The following is a 24,653-nucleotide window of genomic DNA, read 5'->3' on the forward strand; positions in this document are numbered from 1 at the left end:
TAGTACGCCTTTTTTTCCAGATGGATAATGACATCAATTTTATAATTCTTACTGTCTGCTCTGATTTCATTCACAATTTGGTTTGTGTTTTGTACCTGAGGATTCCATGAGGCATTTAACCTTTTCCTGTCTCTTCTGTGATTTCAAGTTGATTCCTTCAATAATGGAGTCTCAAGGCAGTAGCAGTTTTCTATTTTGGGCTCTTTTGACATTGTTTAAGGGATTTCTTGTACATTTGGTGCTGGTCTTCTTTGATGAGGTCACTTCAGAATCTATTTCCAAGGAAGAGAAACTTTTTCCCTTTCACCCCCTCCTTCCTTGTGTGAGCCGGAACACGCGGTCCCCGCAAGCAAGTAATTTTATATCATTTTCATTCTATTCATTCATAGAAATTAAAGTCTAGATAATGCCAGTCACATAACAAAACATGATTTTACAAAAAATAATTCCCTGCACAGTCAAGCCTGCAAGGATTACTAGATGTCTTTCAGGAGCTCCCCTCCCCCTTACCTTTGTGGCCAAGTCAAAGTCAAATAAAATTTTAAATACACAAAGCACGCTGTACGCAGAGAAAATGTTAATTATCATTTATATTCCGCGGGTTTTCAAAGAGGTCAAGGCAGATGACTTTATGCAATGTCACCTCAGTAACAACTATACAAAAATAGACAAATATTCCCCCTCCCTTTTTACTAAACTGCAATAGCGGTTTTAAGTGCAGGGAGCTGCGCTGAATGCCCCACGCTGCTCTCAACGCTCATAGGCTCCCTGCGCTAAAAACCGCTATTGCGTTTTAGTAAAAGGAGGCCATAGTGCAAAATATAGACAGCAGATATAAATTCTCAAAACGGACACATTTTGATCACTAAGTTGAAAATAAAATCATTTTTCCTACCTTTTTGTCTGGTGTGGCACCGCCGGGCCCGTGGATACGCTTGGCTTTGGTCAGCGCTCAGAATAGCCTGCGTCCTACGTGCTTCCAGAAAAGCTGGAAGTCCTGCTGGTCATACAATCCAATGAGGAAGCAACAAGATTCAAACAGTCACTTTCAAAAGAAAATAAAGTCCCACTTTATTGTGGAAATGAAGCTTGAACAAGGTTCAGTTCATTCTTTCCCAAAACATAAGAAAATGGAACAAAATAAAATTGAGTTGAAAACAAACAACTAACAACTCACACCTTTCTTGCAGGCGCCACAGGTAAGTAGCAGAGTGTAGTCCCAATCGTTCTGCCTTTGGCAAATAGGCAGTAACCAACCATCACACTTTCTTTATAAATGAAAACAGTGTTGTGTCCAAGCCTAGATAAAAGGGCGGCTTGGCCCCAACCAACTTAACAGTAGTTGGTGGGGGAGGGGAGTAGCCGAATCCACTAACTTTCTTCTGTAAGCAACAGAATGCCACAAATGGCCCCACAATCCCCACCTAGGATATTGTGTGGATTCTTCCCCAAACTACCTCCTCAGGCACACAATCAAAAATTGAAACTTTTCTTGCTTTCAAAAGAAAAACATAAACTCAAACAGTCCAGCATATTGAAACCTAACCAAAAAGGTTTTCACTTTCAGGCACCTAGTAAGGAGCTCAGCACTGCTCCCTTACTTCTCACAGGTGCAAAGAGTTCCCCAGGAAGAAGCCTAAACGATTGCTAGCATGAGCATACAAACAGAAAACAACCAGCAATGAAACTTAACTCTCTTCCATAGGGCAAGCTTCTGTAATGTTGGCAGTTTCTAGGCAGTCCATGAGCTCTGGTTCTGCTAGCTGGTTAGCTTCAGGGTCAGGGGCTGGATCCACCATCTCAATGTCCTGGTAAAGTTGAGGTTCAGGAGAGCTGTCCTGCAAACCTCCTTCCTGGGCTGGCCCAGGGCAGACTGCCTGCCTCCTCCTCAGAGCAGCCTCTAGTGCATTGAGGCGACCACGCCCTGTTCTCTGAGGGGGAGGAGCAGCCTGCAGCTTCTGCCTAGTTTTCCCAGAACTTCTAATCAGGTCCTGCAGCTGGGAGTTAGCTGAGTGAGGAGGAGGATTCTGTGGCTGTTCCAGGCTGTTACCCTCATAGTCCTCCCCTCCCCAGAGATCTGTAATCTGGGTTTTAAAGGGGAATGCAGAGTTTTCCTTATTCCTGGACTCTAGCCTATCACACTGATTAGCTCTTTTAATGGCTGGGCTAGGTTTAGCCAAAGCCTTACCTGGCACAAGCCGAGCTTTAGGGCTAGGGTTGTGACACTGGTGATTTCATGAGTCTCTGGTCCTTCTTCTTTCTTCTCCTGCCCCCCCTCTTTCTTTCTCTCTTCCCCTGGCTCCCCTCTTTATTTCTGCCTTTCTTTCTCTCTTCCCCTGGCCTCCCTCTTTATTTCTCTCTCCCCCTGGCCCTCCTCTTTCTTTCTGCCTTTCTTTCTCTCCCTCTTGACCCCCCTCTTTATTTCTGCCTTTCTTTCTCTCTCCCCCTGGCCCCCTCTTTATTTTTTCCTTTCTTTCTCTCTCCCCCTAGCCCCCACAAAGCCATCGTGCCAATTTCTCCACTTCCACGATTCTTTCCCTACCCTCACCCCCAAGCCAGCAGCCAATTTCTCCCTGCTCCTTCCCCGATGTCCTGATGTCCTGAACTTCATCGGGGGTTCGGCTGGGAGGGGGGAGAAGCGGTCTGCCTCGTGCTCCATTACCTTCTTCGGGCAGCAGCAGCGTTTACAATTCACTGCTGTTGCCCGCTTCAGGCCTTCCTCTCTGTCGGGTCCTGTCTTCATGAAAACAGGAAGTAGGCAGGACCCGGCAGAGTACAAGGCCTGAAGCCGGCAACAGCAGTGAATTGTAAACGCTGCTGCTGCCCGAAGAAGGTAATGGAGCACGAGGCAGACCGCTTCTCCCCCCTCCCAGCCGAACCCCCACTGACCCTCCTATCTCCCCCCCTCCGTGAACCTTTCCGACCCAGCGAGAGCAGCAAACCTCCTTCGCGGCTTTCTCCTCCCTCTGCCGCATCACTGATGACATCATCAGTGATGCGGCAGAGGGAGGAGAAAGCCGACGCTACTGGAGGGAGGTTTGCTGCTTTCGCTGGGAGGGTCGGAAAGGTTCACTTGGGGGGGAGAGATAGGAGGGTCAGCGGGGGTTCGTCTGGGAGGGGGGGAGAAGCGGTCTGCCTCGGTGCTCCAAGGCCTGGTGCCATTACCTTTTTCGCTCCTCCCGCCCCCCCCCCCCCCTTGGTACGCTACTGCTCTCCAGCTCTCCTTAGTTTGCCGGTTTTCTTTTTCGGCGACATGCACGCTTTCAAAGAGCCGCGCATGCGCGGCTGCTCAAAGTTCAATCTTCTGATCTGCTGCAACTTCCTGTTTCCGGTTGGATCAGAGCAGAAGATTGAATACTGAGCAGCCGCGCGTGCACGGCTCTTTTGAAAGCGTTCCGGTTGCCGAAAAAGAAAGCCGGCAAACTAAGGTGAGGTGGAGAGAGGAAGCTGGTTAAACAATCGAGCCGGCGGGCGGGTGGGGGCTGCGGGAACTGCACGATCCTTTAAGCCTCACTGCGGTGACAAGACCATTCACCGCTCCACGGGGCGGTGATGGCCTTGTCCCCGTCCCCGCAGAGGCTGCTAATTTTCATTCCCCGTTTTTGGCGGGTTACCCGCGGGTAAACCGCCACCGTGTCATTCTCTACTGCACACCCAGACATGCCACCTAAATAGTGGGGTACCTTACAGGGTACTACTGTGAACTTCACAAAAAGGGTGCCATGGATTCTCCTCACTACAGTTCCCTTATAGGTCACGGTGAGTCCCCCAAACCACTTCCAGAATCCCCTAGACCAACTTATCTACCACCCCAATAGCCCTTATGGCTGCAGGAGCCACTTATATGCCAGTAAAAAAGGGTTTTGGGGGTGTATAGGGCAGTGCACATGTTTCAATATCAATGCAGTGATTACAGGGGCTTATGGGCATGGGTCCTCCTTTCTATGGGTCCCTAACCCACCCCCAAGATGACTTAAGCTGCCTCTGTGCTGGATGACTAGGCTTTCCTATGCCAGGCGGCCAGGTGATGATGGTCTGGAGACTGAATTTTAAAGGTGTGATTAATATTTTTATGTGATGAGGGGGGGTCGGTGATCACTGGGGAAATGTGGGGGGGGGGGCTGTGTTATGTGTTTTCAGTGTTTATCTGGTGACTTTAGTGGGGTTTTGTGACTTAGACCATGTTTTACATGGTCTAAGTCACAACGTCCAAGTTCCGTCGATCGTGGGCTTTATAACTTTCGGTTATACATTCTGTACGACTAAGTCTAAGCCGGCCCACGTCCCGCCCAACTCCCACCCTCGACTCTCCTCCTGAAATGCCCCGTTTAGCTTTGGTCGTTCAGCGGCACTATGAAGGCCTTGGTCGTTTAGAAATACATCCAAAACCTGTTTTTATTATCGACACTTGGACGTATTTGGGAAATGTTCGGCCAAGTGCTGACTTAGGCCAGTTTTTGGACGTTTTTCTCTTTCAATTATGAGCCCCTTAGTGTATAAACTGTTTTGTCATATTTTGTAGGAAAAACAATATATCAAGTGGAAATAAACCATAGCAGTTATCCAAGTAGCAATGATTTTCAGCGCCACGATTCAAATAACTATCTGAATAACTGAAGACGGCAAAAAAAGCTGCCCTACATGTTCCAGGTGATCTGTCTGGTGAACAGCTGAACATTACCGCCATCCAGAGTACCGTGCATTCACCGCAATGGCAGCCACTATAACAGAACTTTATTCTTCTATACCGCCACAATCAGACGATTTCTAGGCGGTTTACACTGAAGAGAGCTGGACAAACAGCGAATTACAAAATACAAATAGTAAAAGTACAACATATTTCTCAAGAAAAGTCAAAATAAAATTATTAAATTAAGTGTGACTTTTGTTTAGGAAATAATCTATCAAACAATACAGTCTTAATTTCTTTCCGAAATGCGCCATAGATCAACCTGGCTCCATTGATGTAATTACCTAACCAAGACTGCTGTTTACTTGCTTGAAACATGAAAGTCCTATCCAAAAAGGACCTGTATTTACAACCGGTGATCCTGGATAGGCAAATAAATGACAATTTCTGGTTATCCTTGTAGGGCTATATAGCACGAAATGAGGTAAAAGATAGGAGCTAATCGCCAAACCAACTTAAAGCAAATGCAAGAGAACTTAAACATTATTTGTGCCTCCATTGGCAACCAGTGCGGCACTCTATAGTAGGGACTGACATGCTATCCAGATACTGTTCCTGAACAGTCAGATTTTGGGGGGCTGCGGTGGCAGGTGTTTACCAAAGACATTGACTTACTGCTGGCTGAATACTGGGGCGAATGCCTTTTGTTGAGCAACTGATGCCATTTTCTTTTCACCACGGAAATGTAAAAGAAGACCAGAACCATCTGATTACAGCTCTCTTTGTTCAAAGTCCTAGTGCTGCGGAAGGAAGTGCCTTTAAGCTCGGGGTATAGAAGTTTCAATGCTGTGACTGCTTGAGGTATTTTCGAAATCCCCTCCCGTGTCAACATGCTCAGTGCTACTATTTATTCGAGTGTTGGTCTTCAAGGTTCCGAGACACAGGTGGCAGCTGGAAGTCAAGGAGGAAGCGTAAAAACAGTGATTTATGTAAACAAACAGGACTCTAACCAGATGATTTGTGGACCTCTGGGAAAAGAAAGCATTGTTTTAAAACAGCTAGTGTCTTATGGTCTAGAATTACTTAAGAAAGTCACTGAACAGACATTTGACACAGAGGATAACTGCAATAATTCAAGTTGCTCATGTTACTCAAGAGGCCCTTTGCGTGTGTAACCTTTTCTTCAGTGGGTCATCCCTAAAAGTGGGTGGGAAGGTAATATAGTGGATCACAAGTGAGAGGATTTAAATGGAAGCGTGACCAAATTCTCGCTGTGGTGGCCGAAGTCAGCGATTGTTGTTAAACCAGTTTTGACTGCTTTAGCCATGATCTCATTTGCCAACCTATGCACAAAAAGGCTCACAGTGTGTTTTTCCCCTCGATCGCCCTTTTTCCGATCCAGCCATGCAAATTAGCTATTTAATATTAAAATGCCATGTAAACTAGGCGAGTGATTGATGCACAAAAAAAAGCGTTGGGTTTTAGCGATCCCAAAAAAGCAACTAGTCAAGACTAGTCACTTATCTGTCTTACCATAGTTCAGCCCTTTTTTTTTCAGGCCATATATGATGTGTGTGTGTATAACACACACACAATATCTGTCTCATTAAAAAAAAAAAAGCCTCCCCACCGTAGATGGCCCTCTCTGACTTCCTCCCTCCCCCCCACTTCCCAATGAACAGTATCAGGGACCAACCCCCTCCCCACACCAGTAAAAATTGGCAGGAGGGATGCCCACTCCCTCCTACCATGATGACTCCCCCGGCACAAGAAAAAATATGCAGAAGGGATGTCCACTTCCTCCTGCCAATGTATGCCCCCACCCATGCCATGTATCCCCTTCCCCCCTAAAAAAAGCAGTAGGGATGCCCACTCCCTCCTGCCACTGGATACTCCCCTGAAACCCCTCCCCGGTACCTTTGTTAGAAGTCTGGAGCAGGAGTGAAGCTGGGTCCCTCCTGCCCCGAGGCCCGCCAGTCCAAAATGGCGGGCCTTCTCCTCTCTGGTGCATCATATGATTCATGGGGAGGGGCCTAAGGCCCTGACTGGCTCAGATGCCTAAGGACCCTCCCAAGTTTCCCAGGATACAGAGGGAGGAGCCTAAGGCCCAACTGGCTCAGATGCCTAAGGCCTTTCCCCATGCATCTAATGATGCACTAGGGAGGGGAAGGCCCACCATTTTGGACTGGTGGACCTTGGAGCAGGTGGGACCAAGCTTCCCTCCTGCTCCTAACTTCTGACAAAGGTACAGTGGAGGGTTCAGGGGAGGATCCGGTGATGGGAGGGAGTGGGTATCCCTCCTGCCTTTTTGGGGGGGGGGACAGGATGGTTTGGGGGTACCTGATGTGTGGGTGGCTCCATTGGCATCCCGACTGTCAATTTTTGCTCATGCGGAGGAGGGGGGTCAGCATGACAGAAGGGAGTGGGTATCGGTCCCCAATGCTGGTTCATCAGGGGGATGCCAGGGAGGGCCATCATCAGTGTGGAGGTCTTTGTTCTTTTTTTTTTTTTAATGAGACAGATATTGTGTGTATATGCACAACATCTGTATCTATTTTTTTTTTTTTTAAGTGAAAAAAAAAAAAAAAAGGTTTCCTGCCCTGAACAGCTGAATGGCAGGAGGCTGCTTCGGAGCTTCCCCTGCCTCTAAGCTGTTTAGGCTTCCCCTGCCGGCTCTGCGCATGTGTGAAAGTCACTCTCACAGCGATTCATCAGCGGGATCAGACGGGGATTACGATGAACCTTCGCTCAAATCATTTGCATGCAAACTTTTTTGTGCTTCAATAGCTCTTTTGAAATTAGCAAAAATTGTATTCCATTTTGTAATGGTGCATGCTCTTTCATTTACCTCCTCATTCTGAAAATGGTGCTCGAAATGTCACGTGCAGATTTGCTTAATGCTTAATGAGCTAATTAACACTGACAATTGGGTGCTATCAATCAATTTTTTGTGCTAATAGGCAATAATTGAAATTTACACGTGCCATAGCCACTAAAAGGCAAGTCCACATCCCATTTATTATAGTTGCTCAAGTTTATTAGGTTTTTATATACCACATATCAAGGTTTATCTAAGTGGTTTGTACAATCAGGTACTCAAGTATTTTCCCTATCTGTCCCGATGGGCTCACAATCTATCTAACGTGCCTAGGGTTATGGAGGACTGAGTGACTTGCCCAGTGTCACAAGGAGCAGCACGGGTTTTGCACCCACAACCCCAGGGGGCTAAGGATGTAGCTCCAACCACTGCGCCACACACACCTCCGCACACTGTTCTATAAAGATGTTCAGATCAAGTTTTCCGCACAGATTTGAAAAGGGGGTGTGGCCATGGGAGGGGAATGGCCGGGGCAGAGTCTGTTCATAGGATTTGCGCGCAAGTGTTATAGAATTTAGACATGGCTGTTTACGCTAGGGTTCTGTTGGTATAAATCCTCAGGCCTAAAATGGGAGGCAGAACCTGGTGCCAAGCACTGTCCTATAAATGGCATCCAACTCGGAGCACTGTTTATAGCAGTGTCTCGCAAACTTTCCGGCCGGCAGCACATTAAATCCCGTGCCCTGGCCGGAAGGCACCCAGGAAGTGCGCGAAAGCCCATCTGGCTGCAACCCGCTTCGATGGAGGGATCCGGGAGGTGCGGGGAGAGGAGGAGAGACGCTGGCCAGGAGAAAAGTCTTCTGCGCCAGCTGACTTCCTACAGGATGTGCCTCTTGCCGCGAGTGGCATGTCCTGTGGACAGTCAGCCGGCATGGATGACTCTCCTCTTCGCCAGTGTGTTGCGGCACACCTGAAATCTCAGGAGGCACACTGGTGTGCCACAGCACACAGTTTGCAATACACTGATTTATACAGTAGCACTAAGTGTGCATATTTTGGTACCCAATTGTGAGTGCTATTTACAGAGTCCTTAATGTTCACTAATTAGCACACAATGGCCCTTATATTAGGAGCATGTCCATGTCTAAATGGCAGCATTTAAATGTCTGGAGAGGCCCAGACATTTAAATACCCAGTGGCGTACCAAAGGCGGGGGGCGGTACACCTCGGGTGCATGCTTTAAGAGGGTGCACAGCCGGTACACCAGGTCTGGAATCTCCCACCCTACTCTGCCACTGCTGCTTTCCTGAATCAGCAGCAGTAAACTTTAAATTCAGACATTGCAGGATCTTCCTGCCCCTCCCCGTGGCTGCCGGTCCACCCCCTCTGACATCCCTTCCTTGTTCTGGAGCACAGCCAACAGTTGTGGGGAGGTGCAGCAAGGTCCCGTGATGACTGCATTTAAGTTTTACAGCTGCTGCTGCTAGTTCAAGAAGCATACAGCAAGCAGTGGGGAGGTGATGGAGCAAGATACCAGATGGCATTGGGGTGGAGAGAGACAGAAGGGAGCAGGATACTGGTATGGAAGGGTGGTTGATGGAGAGGGACATGGGGTGGAGGGAGAGAGAGGGGGCAGATGCTGATGGAAGTGGGGTTGGAGGGAGAGAAAGGGGCAGATGCTGATGGAAGTGTGGTGAAGGGAGTGAGAAAGGGCAGATGCTGATAGAAGAGGGGTGAATAGAGAGAAAGAAAGGGCAGACATTGGATTTTAGTGGGGAGGGGAGAGGGGGAGCCTATGCTGGATGGAAGTTTGGATGGGAGAGAGAAGGGAGCAGATGCTGGATGGAAGTGGGGAGGAGAAAAAGAGAGGAGCAGATGGCGGAAGGAAGTGGGGAGGAGAGAAAGAGGGGAGCAGACACTGAATGGAAGTGGAGAGAGGGAGGAAAAGATGGCGGATGGAAGAGGTAGAGAAAGAGGGCACATGATGGAAGGAGGGGATAAATAAAAAAGGGCACATACTGAATGGGGGGAAGAGGATAGAGTTAGTGAAATACTGAAGGGGGTGAGGAAAAGAGGTGGTAAGCTGTAGACACAGTGAAAAGAGAAATTGAGGACTGGATAGTAATTTAATCTAGACAGATGCAGAAAATAAATTGAGAAGGAAGATGATGGAAGGAAAGGAGAGGAGAGAGTGAAATGCCAGACCATGGGATGTGGTAAGGGAGGGAGGGAGGGAGAGAAGAGAGATACCATACCATTGGGGGAGGGAAGAAGATGGATACCAGACCAATGGGGGTGGAGGAAGAGATGGAAGGGAAAGGCAGACAGTTTCTGGAAGGGCATTGAAAGAGAGAAGATGCCATATAGAAGGGGCAGAGAGAGGGCAGACAGTGGATGGAAGGAAGAGAGTGAAGAGAAGATGAGAAAAACAGAAACCAGAGAAGACAAAGGTAGAAAAAAAATTTCTATTTATTTTTTTGCTTAAGGATAAAGTAGTAGTGTAGCTGTATTGATAAATATTTATAAATAGAAAATGGAAATAAGATGATCCTTGTATTGGACTAGTTATAATACCTTTTTGACTAATTCAGAGACCAAAACCCCTTTCCTCAGGTCAGGACAGGATACTGTAACAGCAGTATACTTTACTGACCTGAGAAAAGAGGTTCTGGCCTCTGAAAGCTAATTGAAAAATGTATTAGTCCAATAAAATGGTGTGTATCTTATCTTCCATTTTTGTTTTATTTACCCCCCCCCTCCTTTGGCTCCCTTTTATGAAGCTGCATTAGGCTTTTTTTAATCACAAGCCATGGTGATATTAGCTCAGACGCTCATAGGAATTCTATGAGTGCCAGAGCTTTTACTGCCACGGTCGATGATAAAAAAGCCTAATGTGGCTTCATAAAAGAGAGGGGTTTATGAAGCCATATTAGGGGTTTTTATCGCCAGCTGTGAAGAATTCATATGAGCCTGCCATAAAAAACCCTAACGCAGCTTTATAAAAGGTGGGGTTTATTTTTTAATTTGTAAAGTGTTGATTGCCATTTCTCTGTCTTTTCAAATTTACATCTATCTTTGTATTTTGCACAATATATGGGGAAATGCATCACTGTTTCTTTGGCATTGCATTGTGTGCAGAGTCCAGCTTCTTGGTGGTTCAGTTTAACTTTAGTCTACATATTTCTATTTTACACCCCCCCCCTCCCTTTACAAAACTGTGGTGCAGTTTTTAGTGGCATATTCGGTGGTAACAGCTCCAATCCTCATAGGAATTCTATGAGCATCGGTGTTACCACCGTGGCCGATATTCAGCTGTAGAGAAGTTACAGCCAATAAGAGGAAATATTTTTTCACTCAGAGAATAGTTAAGCTCTGGAATGCATTCAACAACACAACCAAGCCCCTCTTCTATCACAACTAACCCCCTCCCAAAACACAACAACCAAGCCTCACACCCAACACTTCTTCTTTGGATGATGTGGTCACAAGCCCAATATGACAGCCTTCCACAAATTCACCCCTTGACTCAATCCCCAAACTTAGTGAGGGTCCCTAGTGCGGTAGGAATGATGCCAACTCACTCCCACGTTGAAGCCTCTAGGTGTCAGAAATTGAAGCCTAGAAATTTGACAGTAATATTGTGGTGTTACTGCTATGAATCAGGCTCTTTACCTTCCTCTGTACAAATCTGTTCTGCTAACTACGTACAAAACCCAGCCACCACACCTTCTTCCAGAACATTCTTTGTATTAATAGAAAATACCTATAGCCCTTTTTATGGTACTGAACACTGCATAATAAGAAAAGGTTCCTTGCACACACAAAGCTGTTCACTTACCAATGGTGATGACTCCATTTCTGTGAAAATACTGTAAAAGAAACTATTGAAGCAATAGGTTTTAAGCATATAGGTGGCATATGCTTTGCTCGAAATCGCTATTTAAACAAACCATAACACATATGACAGATCTGGAGGATCATGGGTCATGATTCTGTTCTGAATTATTTATAATCCATCTTGTTCTCCTGGGTTCAACATGGCTAACATAAAAGATCAACTTAATTAATTTAGTTGAGAATTACAAACTGTTTTAAACTCAACACACTTGGAAAGGCAACCAATGAAGCCGAATATAATGTTGTTGCTCTTTCAAACTTTTGCAAACCAAAAATTACATTTAACAGAAGTTGCAAGCTGCAGCAGCGTTTGGAACAGATTCCTAAGTAAAATGAATCAAGCTTTGAAAATATTAAAGCCTAAACTACATTTCTAAAATGAGATTCATTATATATATATAAAAAAAGGATCTAATGGTCCATAACTGCCTTAATCAGAAAAACAGTTTGCATATTGTACAAAATACTGCTCTGCATTTAATTTTTAATTTGAAGAAAACAGATCATGTTATACCTAATTATACAGAACTTCATTGATTGCCAGTAGAGGCTACGGTGTTTTTCAAGTTTGGAACCATGTATTACACACCCAATTATTTAGTTGATCAATTAACATTCGTCAATCCCAATCGCTCACCAGGAGCCTCTGCATTGTTTGTTTTCCCTTCTGCTCGTGGTTGTTCATATAAGAGATTTTTGCAAAGATTGCTGTCTTACCAAGCAGCTAATTGGGATACAGCGTTTTGCAGACTATCTCTTTCTTCATCTTATATGCATTTTAGAAAATTGTTAAAATCTAGTTTATTTGCAAAATTCCTGGAGAATTGACTGTTAATCACTGAGATTGTTCGTCTTCTTAGTTTGTTAAACCGCATAGAACTGCAAGGTTTTGCGGTATACAAATGTGTTTTTATGTTATGCTAATTAAGGAGCCCTTTTGCTAAGCTGCAGTAGGAACTAATGCATGCTTACTGTAGGGGCCATTCAGGCATCCCGTGGTAGTTTTCTGTTCAACACGAGCTACCCATGTGCTAAAAAGTAGAAAATATTTTTTTGCGCTGAAGCATATTTGAAGGTGGAGAGTAAGTGAGCCCAGCGCTATTCAGCACAGCTGTATCGCCATGTGCTAACCAATTAAGGATATACTGGGTCAAACCAATGGTCCATCTATCCCAGTATCCTGTTTCCAACAGTGGCTAATCTAGGTCACAAGTACCTGACAGAAACCCATCCCAAATAGTAGCAATATTCCATGCTAGTGATTCCAGGGCAAGCAGTGGCTTCTTCAATGTCTATCTCAGTAGCAGACTATGGACTTTTTCCTCCAGGAACTTGCCCAAACCTTTCTAAATCCAGCTGCGCTAATCACTATTACAAGCAAAAAACAAAAGGAATTGACCCCAAAATATCCACAAAGAAGAAAATCCAGAGAAAACCAAAAAAACTCTATGGAGTGACGATGTTCCTAAATGGATTTTATTTGAAAGTATCAAAGTTCCAAAGGTACACGAAAATCATCCACATAAAATAATTCCATCCACATAAAAGTAAATCATCCACATAAGAGCCTTAAAGGACCTAGTCCGCTAGGGATACAGGACCCAACACGGTCCGTGTTTCGACAAAAAGTCTTCTTCAGGGGTCCCTGGGGGGGTCCTATAAAGGTGAGTACGTGGGAAACAATTGTGTGGTGAGCCGGAAGTGAGATACTGCTTGCATCCTCTGGCAATGAGTGAAATAATGTTTCCTCCTATTTGTTTCAAAAATATTTCCATGTAATTTTATTGAGCGCCTCCTGGTCTTTGTACTTTTATTGAAGAGTGAAAAGTTGATATGCTTTAACCCATTCTGCATCACTCAGGATTTGTAGACTTCAATCACATCTCCCCCTCAGCCATCTCGTCATGAAGCTAAAGAACCCTAACCTCTTTAGTCTTCCCTTATAGGAAATGAGTTCCATCCCCCCCTCACCCCCCATCATTTTGGTCACTCTTCTTTGAACTTTGTTCACAGTGGGTAAATTCAGGGATCCTGCTGCTTTTAAGATGTAAGTTCAAACTCAGGATTGATTGATTGATTGATTGAATTCATTTTCGATCCCGTTTTCCCCAGGGAGCTCAGAACGGGTTACAGGTTAAACATACATAAAATACAGTTAACAGGTTACAATATGACAGTTACAGAACCATTTAACGATACAAGGTTTGTGTCCTAATTCTATACATACTAGAGGTCTAATACCAATAAACATAAAATAGAGTTCAGAGGTTAAAGTTTGTCATAGTAATCTTCAATGGTGTAAGACTGCCTCAACTTTCCTTTTTGGTGGGCCAGTTTATGTTTAGGTTACAAATATGAAAAGATGAATGCTGATATGTTGGGACATAGCAATTTTTTAAATTTGGTTTGGGGTCCGTTGACATCCTTTGTTATTTCAACATAGCTGTCTTTGATGTTCAAATTTTCTGTTTCTTTTTATAAACGTCCAGGACAGGGTGGTGGTGGTGGGGGGGGGGGGGGGATATCTTGTTGGTTTATTCTTTGATTAAATGTATTGGATGGGAGGGGAGGGATATTTTTCTTCTGCATTACTATTGATTGAATTTAAGTGCTTATTTTGTTGATTAATGTCTGTATAATTCCTGGCACTTTGTATTAGTTTCAAAAATTAATAAAGATTTTTAAAAAGTTTTTTAACACAAGTTTTTATCCTAACTAGACACTCATTAAGGATCTAATAGCAATATACGTGGAGAGGCATAATCGAAAGGGATGTCTAAGTCCGTTTACATCCATCTCGCAAGTCGTCCAAAGTTAAAAAGAGCTTAAGACACATTTTCAAAAGATACGTCCAACTTTTTTTTCGATTTGAAAATCGTCTAATTATATGTCCTGCCGATCTGATCATCCAAGTCGCTAAATCGTCCATCTTTATACCACATTTTTGTCCAACTTTCTGTCCAAGTCAAAAACGCCTAGAACAAGCCCTGTTGGACGTGGGAGGGGTCTGCAAAGTGATGGACTGCACACCCAGACATGCCACCTAAATAGTGGGGTACCTTACAGGGCGCTGCTGTGAACTTCACAAAAATGGTGCATGTCTTCTCCTCACTACAGCTCCCTTATAGGTTACAGTGAGCCCCCCAAACCACCTCCAGAATCCCCCTAGACCCACTTATCTACTACCCCAATAGCCCTTATGGCTGCAGGAGCCACTTATATGCCAGTACAAAAGGGTTTTGGAGGTGTATAGGGGAGTGCACATGTTTAAGTATCAATGCAGTGATTACAGGGGCTTATGGGCATGGGTCCTCCTCTCCATGAGTCCCTAACACACCCCCAAGACGACTTAAGCTGCCTCTGTGCTGGACGACTAGGCTTTCGTATGCCAGGCGGCCAGGTGATGATGGTCTGGAGGTTGAATTTTAAAGTTATGATTAAAATTTGGGGGGGGGGGTTGGTGATCACTGGGGTAGTGTGTGGGGGTCTGTTTTATGTGTTTGCAGTGCTTATCTGGTGACTTTAAGGGAGCTATTGTGACTTAGACCATGTTTTACATGGTCTAAGTCGCAACGTCCAAGTTCCGTCTAGGCTCTGTTGTAAAACTTTCGGTTATACATGCTGAACGACTAAGTCTAAGCCGGTCCACGTCCCGCCCAACTCCCACCCTCGACACTCCTCCCAAAACGCCCCGTGTAGCTTTGGTCGTTCAGTGGCACTATGAAGGCCTAGGTCGTTTAGAAATACGTCCAAAACCTGTTTTTATTATCGGCACTTGGACATTTTTGAGAAATGTTCAACCAAGTGCCGACTTAGGCCAGTTTTTGGACGTTTTTCTTTTTCGATTATGAGCCCCATAATGTACAGTTTGAGGTTGAATTTGCCTTGTTACAGTGTAAGATGTTTCAATACCAGTTTTTTTCTAACGTGATACATATTGGGATGTAGTACCAATATATGTTTCTTTGTAATCCATCGGTCATGGGGCAGGGGAGTTAGGTGATGAGGTATGTCTTTATTGCTTTCCTAAAGCTGAGGATTCCTTCAAGGGATCTGATCTTTGGGAGCAGTTGGTTCCATTGGTTCGGCATGAAGTGGGAGTAGGAACATCGTTTGGCGGTTTGCAGTTGAAGGGCATGACCAGGAGGCGTATTTCATCTTGGGAGCAGAGGGATGAGTGATAAAATCTTACTTCAAGAACTTGGTAATTTGACAGATCTCTGTTTTTTCTGCCTTATATCTCTTTTGGGGCCCCCTTTTACGAAGCCACGGTAGAGATTCCCTGGGATGCATTGCATTTGCCTTGCCAGGGCTCACTCCCACAGCTTTGTAAAAGGGGCTTTTGGTGCCTCAGAGTCTTTCTGCTAATAATGCTGGTGCTGCTTGCCCTTCTCCTGAGATCTTAATAATAATAATAATAATAATAATAACTTTATTTTTCTATACCGCCGTAGTCAGGTGACTTCTAGGCGGTTTACATTGTAAGAAGGCTGGACATTCAGCGACTAACAAGAGGACTCAATACAATACAGTAGGTCAACATACAATACAATACAATGAGTCTGTATACAATACTAGTTTAAATACAGTACAATATAATAAGTCTGAATACTATATAATACATAAGTCTAAGTACAATACAGTACCTGAGATTAAATACAGTACCATACAGTAATTCTCAATATGATGCAATATGATGCAATCGTGTAGAAGGGGAAAGTTACATATAGATTGGGATCCATGGGTCATGAGTATCTGAGTATATCTTTAGAATTTCCATTTGAATTGGAGTTCTATGGGTAGCGAATAACTGAATATATGAGGAGCATCTTGAGAGAAGAAGAAAGGCGTTTACAGGGAGGGGAGTCCTAGTGAAGGGAGGGGACAGATTTATTCAGTGAATTTTGCGAATAGGGCGGTTTTGATCGATTTGCGGTCTTGAGGTCATTATTTCACTATTTGTGCTATTTTGCCCTTTTCATGATTCACTAAACGCAACGATCGTGTCCTGACCAGTTTACAATCGTTCCCCAACCCGGTTTATTTATTTATTTTTTCAATTTTCTATATCATTCTCCCAGGGGAGATCAGAATGGTTTACATGCATTTATTCAGGTACTCAAGCAGTTTTCCCTCTCTGTCCTGGCAGGCTCACAATCTATCTAACGTACCTGGGGCAATGGGGGGATTAAGTGACTTGCCAGGGTCACAAGGAGCAGCGTAGGTTTGAACCCACAACCTCAGGGTGCTAAGGCTGTAACTTTAACCACTGCGCCACATTCTCCCCTTAACTAACCTTGTGGCTGATCAATCTCCCACCCGATCCGATCTGCCCATGCAAATGAGGGAAAATTGCAGTGATTCACTAAGCCGAAGTAGAGACACCGATTGGGGTTTCTGATCCGAAAGGAAGCAATTGCTGAGGACCAGTCGCAACTGTCCTTGCCGACTCTCCTGCTCTCTGCTGCCCTGAAATCCTGCTCTCTGCCGCCAAATTACTCCCCTTATATCTGCAAAAAGCGCAGTGCAGTGTGAGCCCGTGGTTTTAACCCACGGGCTAAAAGCGTGTTCTGTTTTGGATGCAGCGTGTTCTGTTTCGTTCCACTCAAGTAAACTGCAGCCACTCCTCCCCCTTTATTTTGACCTCGCTTGTGCCGAGAGCAAGCGCACGCGCGGATCATATCTACAGCCATCCAGGATGGTCTGCGCTATACATCGCGATCGCTCTGCAGCGATCCGTGGGGGTCGCTGTGGGGGCATGCGTCCGATCACTTAATTTGCATGGGGACTCTTTAGTGAATCGGTCGCCCGGCAAAACTCAGCCATGGATCGCTCAGATCGGTGAGTTTAGTAAATCTGGCCCTTAGACTCTTTGTATTACTTTCAGTGCTCTTTACCTCCCTCTTGATACTGTAGTGCAGTAGTTCTTAAACCTGTCCTGGGGGATCCCCAGCCTGTTGGGTTTTCAAGATATTTCTTATGAATATGCATGAGCGAGATTGGCCTATAAAGTAGAAAGTAGGCATGCAAAATGCTCTCATGCATATTCATTAGGAATATCTTGAAACCTGGACTGGCTGGAGGACCCCCAGGACAGGTTTAAGAACCACTGCGGCAGGGTCTTTGTGCTACTCTTGATGTCTTGTAGCACTATTGCCTCTCTTGACAGATGCCTACCAGCAAGGTTTGAAGAATGTAGATTTAGTTCATACCTTTTCAGTAGTTGTTCATGTCAAGTAATATTTTATAGCACCAATGTAATAAAATGTGGGAGGCTTTGCACACAGCGCAGAGTGGCTTAACACACGGATTTACGCACTACCGTGGGCATACTATGATCATACTATAAGTTATGTCTTATTAGATCTTTATCCAAAGTTTTAAAACCAGAAGCTCTTAACGTTCTCATTCATTCTTTTGGTCATTTCTAGGCTAGATTACTGCAACACATTGTATCATGGCATAACCCAGAAAGAAATAAGAAGGCTACAAATCATACAAAATACAGCAATAAAAATGATTATTAACTTCAAAAAAATATGATCATGTCACACCTCTTCTACGAAAAGCACACTGGTTAGCAATTTTGCACAGAATAATCTATAAAATTGTACTGATAACCTTCAAAATCCAACGCACCAATATTTCTGGATCGTTTTTTGATACCATACTCTCCAGCCAGGACTCTAAGATCAACGGAACAGCATTTGCTGACTATCCCTTCTCTAAAAATAATAGGTACCAGAAGAGCTGCAATTTTCTCAGTCATAGCACCCCAGCTTTGGAACAACTTACCAATCTATCTACGTGGAGAAACCTCATTAGAAAAATGTAAAAGCACATTAAAATGCCACCTGTACAAAGACGCATTGGAGTCATAAATAGGATAATTCATCTATCGTTAATCCCAGGCTCAAACACTTAGGGCTCCTTCTACGAAGCCGCTTTAGCGCGCGCGACTTTTCATCACGCGCTAGCCGAAAAACTACCGCCTGCTCAAGAGGAGGCGGTAGCGGCTAGCGTGGATGGTGGTTTAGCGTGTGCTATTACGCGCATTAAACCGCCAACACGCCTTCGTAAAAGGAGCCCTTAATTTTAACCAGACTTTATGAATAGGTCACAATCAGAGAATGACACAGTGACAAAATTCATCACCGTTCCCGTCCCCATGGATAACCGCGGGAAACCATCTTCATGTCATTCTTTAAGGAGAGAGGGAAGAATCAGAGTATAATTGGGCACAACCACTGACCCACAAGCTTTGCTTTGAAGAATGCTGGTGTAGAAGGACCGAGGTTGAAATAGACACTAGAAAATGACATGGGATTATTTCCCACGGTTATCCGCGGGGACGGGGACGGTGATGAATTTTGTCACCGTGTCATTCTCTAGTCACAATCTCCCCTATCCTCTCTTTTAGGCTTAGCCATATTTTTTTAAAACATTCTTCATCACCCTCCTGATGTTGTTTTTCCTTAAATGTACTTTTACTTTCCTTAAATATTGTAGTTCACCTCTCTTCCCTAATTACTTGTGTATATCCATTGTATGTTTATTTGTATAAATTGTTTTATTTTTGCCTCCTCATTTTAAATTGTCATACGCATTGAAGTATTTGATATTGCGTGTACAACAAACTTTTACTAAACTTGAAACTTGATCAGTGGCGTAGGAAGGGTGAGCGGCGCCTGAGGCAGGGGTGCCCCTCCCCTGCCCTCTTCCCCCCTGCCGCGTACGTACGTGCACCCTTCCTTTGCCTCATATCTTTTTAACTTCTCCGGTGTGAGCAGCATGCCCACGTCAGTGTCCGCTCAACCTTCGAGGTCACATCCCAGGTGCGGGCCCCGAAAGTGACATCAGAGAGGGCGCCAATGCTGTCGTGGGCAGCAACCTTGCTCCAGGGAAGTAAAAAAAAAAGGCACAGGGAAGGCAAGGGCGTATGTGCGCAGCAAGGAGAGGAGTGGGGAGGCAGAGAGGAGAAGGGGTGCCGTGCCCTTAGGAAGACCGCGCCCTTACAAAAAAAAGAAAAAAAGTTTCCTGCCCCAAACAGCTGAGTGGCAGGAGGCTGCTTTCAGGGCCTCCCCTGACGGCTTTGCACGTGTGAGAGTCACTCTCATAGCGATCAATTGGACGAGAGTCGGGGATTATGATAAACATCCGCATGAATCATTTGCATGCAAACTTTTTAATGCATCAATAGCTGTTTTTGAATCGGCCAAAAATTGGATCGGAGCAGACCCACACGATCTTACCAATCCTCTTTAATGCATCTAGCCCTCAAATGTCCCATGGCTATTTTTTGCATGTGCTCATGCTACCGATGCACTAAAAAATAAATTATTTTTTGTAGCACTGAGGGCTTGTTTTTTTTTTTTTTGGGGGGGGGGCAGAAAGTGGATGTGGCTATGCTAATTGGTTAGCACATGGGCACTGCTGTGCGCTCACTGATTAGCGCGGGATTAGCACATGAACCCTTATCACCTACAAAATAGGTGTCAGTAAGAGCTCATGTGCTAATGGCCATATACTAATGGGGAAATCAGTGCATGGCCATTATTGGGAAAATAGAAAAAAATCTGCCTTTTACTGACAGGTCTAAAAATGGCCACAGGCCACCTTTTACATTACATTACATTACATTAGGGATTTCTATTCCGCCATTACCTTGCGGTTCAAGGCGGATTACAAAAGGTTAATTTAAAAGAACAGAGTTACAATGATTAGCTAGAGAGGTAAGTTGTAGATCTTATAAACATTTAGCGGGTTGTTGAGGGTGAGGTGGTTTGTAAAAGAGTTAATAGGTGGTCATAGTGGAGGTTCTTTTGTTATTATTAGTGCAGTAATGAGTAGATCAAATGTCAGTTTTAGAGTTACTAAGAGGTCGTGATGTTATTGCTGCTTCAGGAATTTCTTGAAAAGTGTGGTTTTTAGAATTGCATAGTAAAAGGAACCCTAAGGGCTCTTTTTACTAAGGTGCGCTAGCATTTTTAGTGCGCGCTGAAGATTAGCACGTGCTAACCCCGGCCCACGCTACGCGGAAAATACTAACGCCAGCTCTATGGAGGCGTTAGCGTCTAGCGCACGCTAAAACCGCTAGCGCAGCTCAGTAAAAGAAGCCCTAAGTGTGATACAGGGAATCCACCCCCTTTATATGCAATATCTCCACAAATTATTGGTGCAATATTAAAGCACAAATGAGATATGCAAGCTAATTCAAGTTGAACTTATGAGAAACCTGCTCTGATTATTTCTCTATAGTTATGATGTGTATTATAATTTATAAAAATGTTCAGTGCTACCTAGAGAGCAAGGGAAAGGGTAATACTGCTAGAGCTCTTTGAGAAGATAGCTGTAATTTCATGCCCTGACCCCAGCTAGAAGCTGTGCACAGAAATTCAGTGTGACAGTGCTGAATGCAAACTTATATTCTACGCAGTCCCAGTGTAGGAGATTGATATTTCAGTGGGACTGTTACAGCAATACAGTGGAAAGAAGCAAGTGAGATGTCAGATTATTGTGCAAATAATAAGGAGTCACATAATGATAATAGAGTCTACACTTCCCCCTCCCCATTCGCGGTTTTGACACTCACGGTTTCACATATTCATGATTTTTTTTTTTTTGGGGGGGGGGGGGGGGAAATCACCATAGATTCGGAAGTTCCCGCCTTCCTCCCGGCATCCCGGCCTCATCTGGTGGTCTATCGGGCTTTCAGGATAGGAGCGATCTTTCTACACTCCTGCCCCGTGCAGATCGCCAATAGGAAACGGCTTCCGTGAGCTCCCGTCGTAGTCTCGAGCGTAGGAAGATCGCTCCTGCCCCGAAAGCCTGCCAGACCATCAGGTAAGGCCGGGATGCCGGGGGAAAGGCGGGAGGAAGGCGGGGGCAGGTCAGAGCCGGACCAGACGTTATTCGCGGTTTTTCTCCATTCGCGGTCTGGCTCTGCCCCTTTCCCCCGCGAATACTGAGGGAGAAGTGAATAACACAATGTAAAATCTTGTAAAGAATCCCAAATCTGTGATAGGGGATAAATCTTACCCCCCTCTTCTATAAAGCCACGCGGCAACAGCCCCGAAGCCCTTTAAATCTCTATGGGCTTCGGGGCTGTTGCCATGCGGCAGCCGCTAGCGTGGCTTTGTAGAAGAGGGGGTTAGTCTAGGAACACCTAGATTGTCCCAACTAGGATCCCAGTTTCAGCATCCGTAGATGCCTTCATCAGGGGATGAAGGGGACAACACAAGTGGGCAGGTAAAAAATCGGCAGAAGGGATGCCCACTTGTGTTGTTATCATCCACGGCAGTGTCCCCTTCATCCCCTGATGAAGGCATCTCCTTCAGCTTTGGCCAGGTCCTCCTGTCACACTAAGGTCCAGTACAATTGCTTTGGTTGTAACCCCTAATGCCAGCTCCCCCTGCATAAAACTCATATAAGTTATACCTCGCTTTTTGCGGGAAGAGACAGATATGTTTAACGTTGAATATTTCTTTCTTCCCTCTTTAGGTTCTACGCTTATTTTTCCAATTGTACAGAACATGAGGCCAACAACGTCGGATGCTTTTGGCCAAACCCTCTTGCTGAAGGATTCATCACCAGCATTCACAGACGATTTTTTTCCAACTGCACACTGGACAGAGTGATTTGGGAGGACCCACCAGATGAAATCCTTATCACTCTGATTTTAATTCCCGTCTTCTTGACAGCGGCCATGATCAGCCTGGTGGTGTGGTGCAGCAAAAGAAGTGACATACTGGTATAAAACAGCTTTTTTTGTTTGTTTGTTTTATGTTTCTTTTCATGCATTCCTCTTTTGTTTAAAAAAAAAAATTTTGGGAGTGCCATTTTGCACTCCACATTGGCAATAAAATATAGAAATCCTCACCCCTCCTGACTGGACTCATGAAAGAGCCTAGCGGTGAAAAAGACTTTTCCAGGAACACTCAGTCACAGCTCGCCACTGTTGACCATTGCTGTAGATCTGAGATATCTAAAGGGAGTTTTCAGCTTTTCTGCAGACGCATGGCATGTGTGGGTAGAACTCAACATGAATCACCTGATATGTAGCCAGATTCCTCTTCCGTTACGGACATGTGGAATTATACAAGAACAAATCATGTTTTTTACTTGCTGTAAGAACAGGTTATTGCTAATTTTTTTTTTATTCTTTTACTGTGGGGTTGGTAATTTTTCAGAGAGATTTTAGATCTGATATGTTCATTTTATATTTCACTACATGATCAACGGTATCAACTGATAAGCTGTTTTGGGGGTTGTTGTTTTTTTTTTAAATACTACCAAAGTATATCTGATGAAACTTGTAAAATGCTTTTCTTGCTATTGGGGACCTAGAGAAGCATTTTTATTTCTAAGCAACTTGACTAACGAACCTTTCTGCTGTGAATTTTGCCATGCAGGCAATTAAGAGTTTGTGACTGATTGACATTTTTGTTTTTGTTTTGTTATAGCATATGCTATTTTCTTGCAGTATATCTAAGAAAAATTAAAAGCACTCAAATGAGAGACTGCTTCCTAAGCAGTCTGAGCTAACTGAACTAGTGTAAGAACATGGAAATAATTTAAAAGAGCAGAGGATATGCACTTTAGGGACTGCAGGGTTGGCCATGCTGTGCCCTGAAGTCACTACAATCGCATGCCCTTTCAAATGACTTCTTGGATCTGGAAAGCTGCTGTGGAGAGCAGACTTCAGGAAGCATATAGTCCGGTTCCCAGAGCTGAAAAAGAATGTGAGGAAATGGGCTGGCCAAGAAGTTGGGGGTGGGGGGGGGGCAAGATTGTGCAATAAGCCAACCTTTTTACATTTACCGTTTTACATGTTATTTTTATGATGATCCTGCTTGCTCTTTGCTTCTTTCTCTCCCCTGTACCTCTGCTCAGCTTGCAAATGGAAGATTTTTCCTATGCTAAGATAGCCTTTTTGATTGTTATTTACTATCAGAGTCAAAAGGGGCATCTTCTAGAATACATTCAAAACAGTCATTATTTGCTGACCAACCATTAGATGTCAAAAGTTATTTAAAAAGATAAAAAAAATAGATACCAAACAATGCAATTCAATTTTTGGGAGTAAGGCGTTAGAAAAAAAAAAAAGACACATTTCCCTGCAAAAATACAAAAGGTTTCTTTTTATGAAACTACACCTGAATATATTCAGGTAATTCCATGTCAACTGGTCCAATTTCAAGGAGGGTCCACACTTGACATCTTCTGCAGATATAAAATAAAGGGACTCCTAATTCTGGACCTGGTTGTCCGCGCTCTTCAACCTCTCCCTTAGTACAGGCAGCGTCCCGTTGGACTGGAGGACGGCTAACTCCACATTCCACTCCATAAGAAAGGCTCAAAGATGGAGACAGCAAACTACAGACCAGTGAGTCTAACATCGATAGTGAGCAAACTAATGGAAACTCTAATCAAACGCCAATTAGATAAGATCCTGGATGAGGAGAATCTACGGGATCCCCGACAACATGGATTTACTAAGGGGAGATCCTGCCAATCCAACCTGATCAGCTTCTTTGACTGGGTGACAGGGAAGCTGGATATTGGGGAGTCCCTGGACATCGTGTACCTGGACTTTAGCAAAGCATTCGATAGCGTACTACACCGCAGGTTACTGAGCAAGATGAGTTCTATAGGATTAGGTGACACATTGACGAAATGGGTTGGGAGCTGGCTTGGAGGCAGGCTCCAAAGGGTGGTGGTGAACGGCACCCCCTCCGAAATGACAGAGGTGATTAGTGGAGTACCACAGGGCTCAGTCTTGGGCCCAATCCTATTCAACATCTTTATAAGAGACTTGGCAGAAGGGCTTCGAGGTAAAATAACATTATTCGCCGATGATGCCAAACTGAGTAATGTAGTGGGCAAATGCACAACAGACGAAGATTCAATGCCCGACAACATGATGCACGACCTACTCCTACTGGAGCGATGGTCTAGGACATGGCAACTCAACTTCAATGCCAAAAAATGCAAAGTTATGCACCTGGGCAACCAGAATCCGTGCAAGTCTTATACCCTTAATGGCGAGATCCTAGCAAAAACGGTATCAGAACGAGACTTGGGGGTAATCGTCAGTGAGGACATGAAGTCTGCCAATCAAGTGGAGCAGGCTTTGTCCAAGGCAAGACAAATCATGGGCTGCATACGAAGGGGTTTCGTCAGTCGTAAGGCGGAAGTCATTATGCCATTGTATAGATCCATGGTGAGGCCCCACCTGGAATACTGTGTGCAATTCTGGAGGCCGCATTATCGCAAGGATGTGCTGAGACTGGAGTCGGTGCAAAGAAT

General features: G+C 44.6%; 1 protein-coding gene across 2 annotated transcripts in view; it reads left to right on the forward strand.

Annotated features, from left to right (window-relative positions):
* Nucleotides 1-23,450, forward strand: part of RAMP3 (receptor activity modifying protein 3) — a 275,933-nt gene extending 252,483 nt beyond the window's left edge. The window contains exon 5 of one of the 2 annotated variants that reach the window (XR_004538034.1): nucleotides 21,846-21,965. Coding sequence is in view for 1 of the 2 variants with exons in the window: in XM_033930188.1 (XP_033786079.1) it covers nucleotides 21,846-22,101 (256 nt within the window). In the remaining variant the exon portion in view is untranslated. Of the gene's footprint in view, nucleotides 1-21,845 lie in introns of both variants that reach the window. The other variant, XM_033930188.1, reaches the window with a different exon arrangement.
* The last annotated feature ends 1,203 nt before the right edge of the window (nucleotides 23,451-24,653 follow it).

The sequence above is a fragment of the Geotrypetes seraphini genome, chromosome 2, assembly GCF_902459505.1.
Source record: "Geotrypetes seraphini chromosome 2, aGeoSer1.1, whole genome shotgun sequence".
NCBI classification, from domain to species: domain Eukaryota; kingdom Metazoa; phylum Chordata; class Amphibia; order Gymnophiona; family Dermophiidae; genus Geotrypetes; species Geotrypetes seraphini.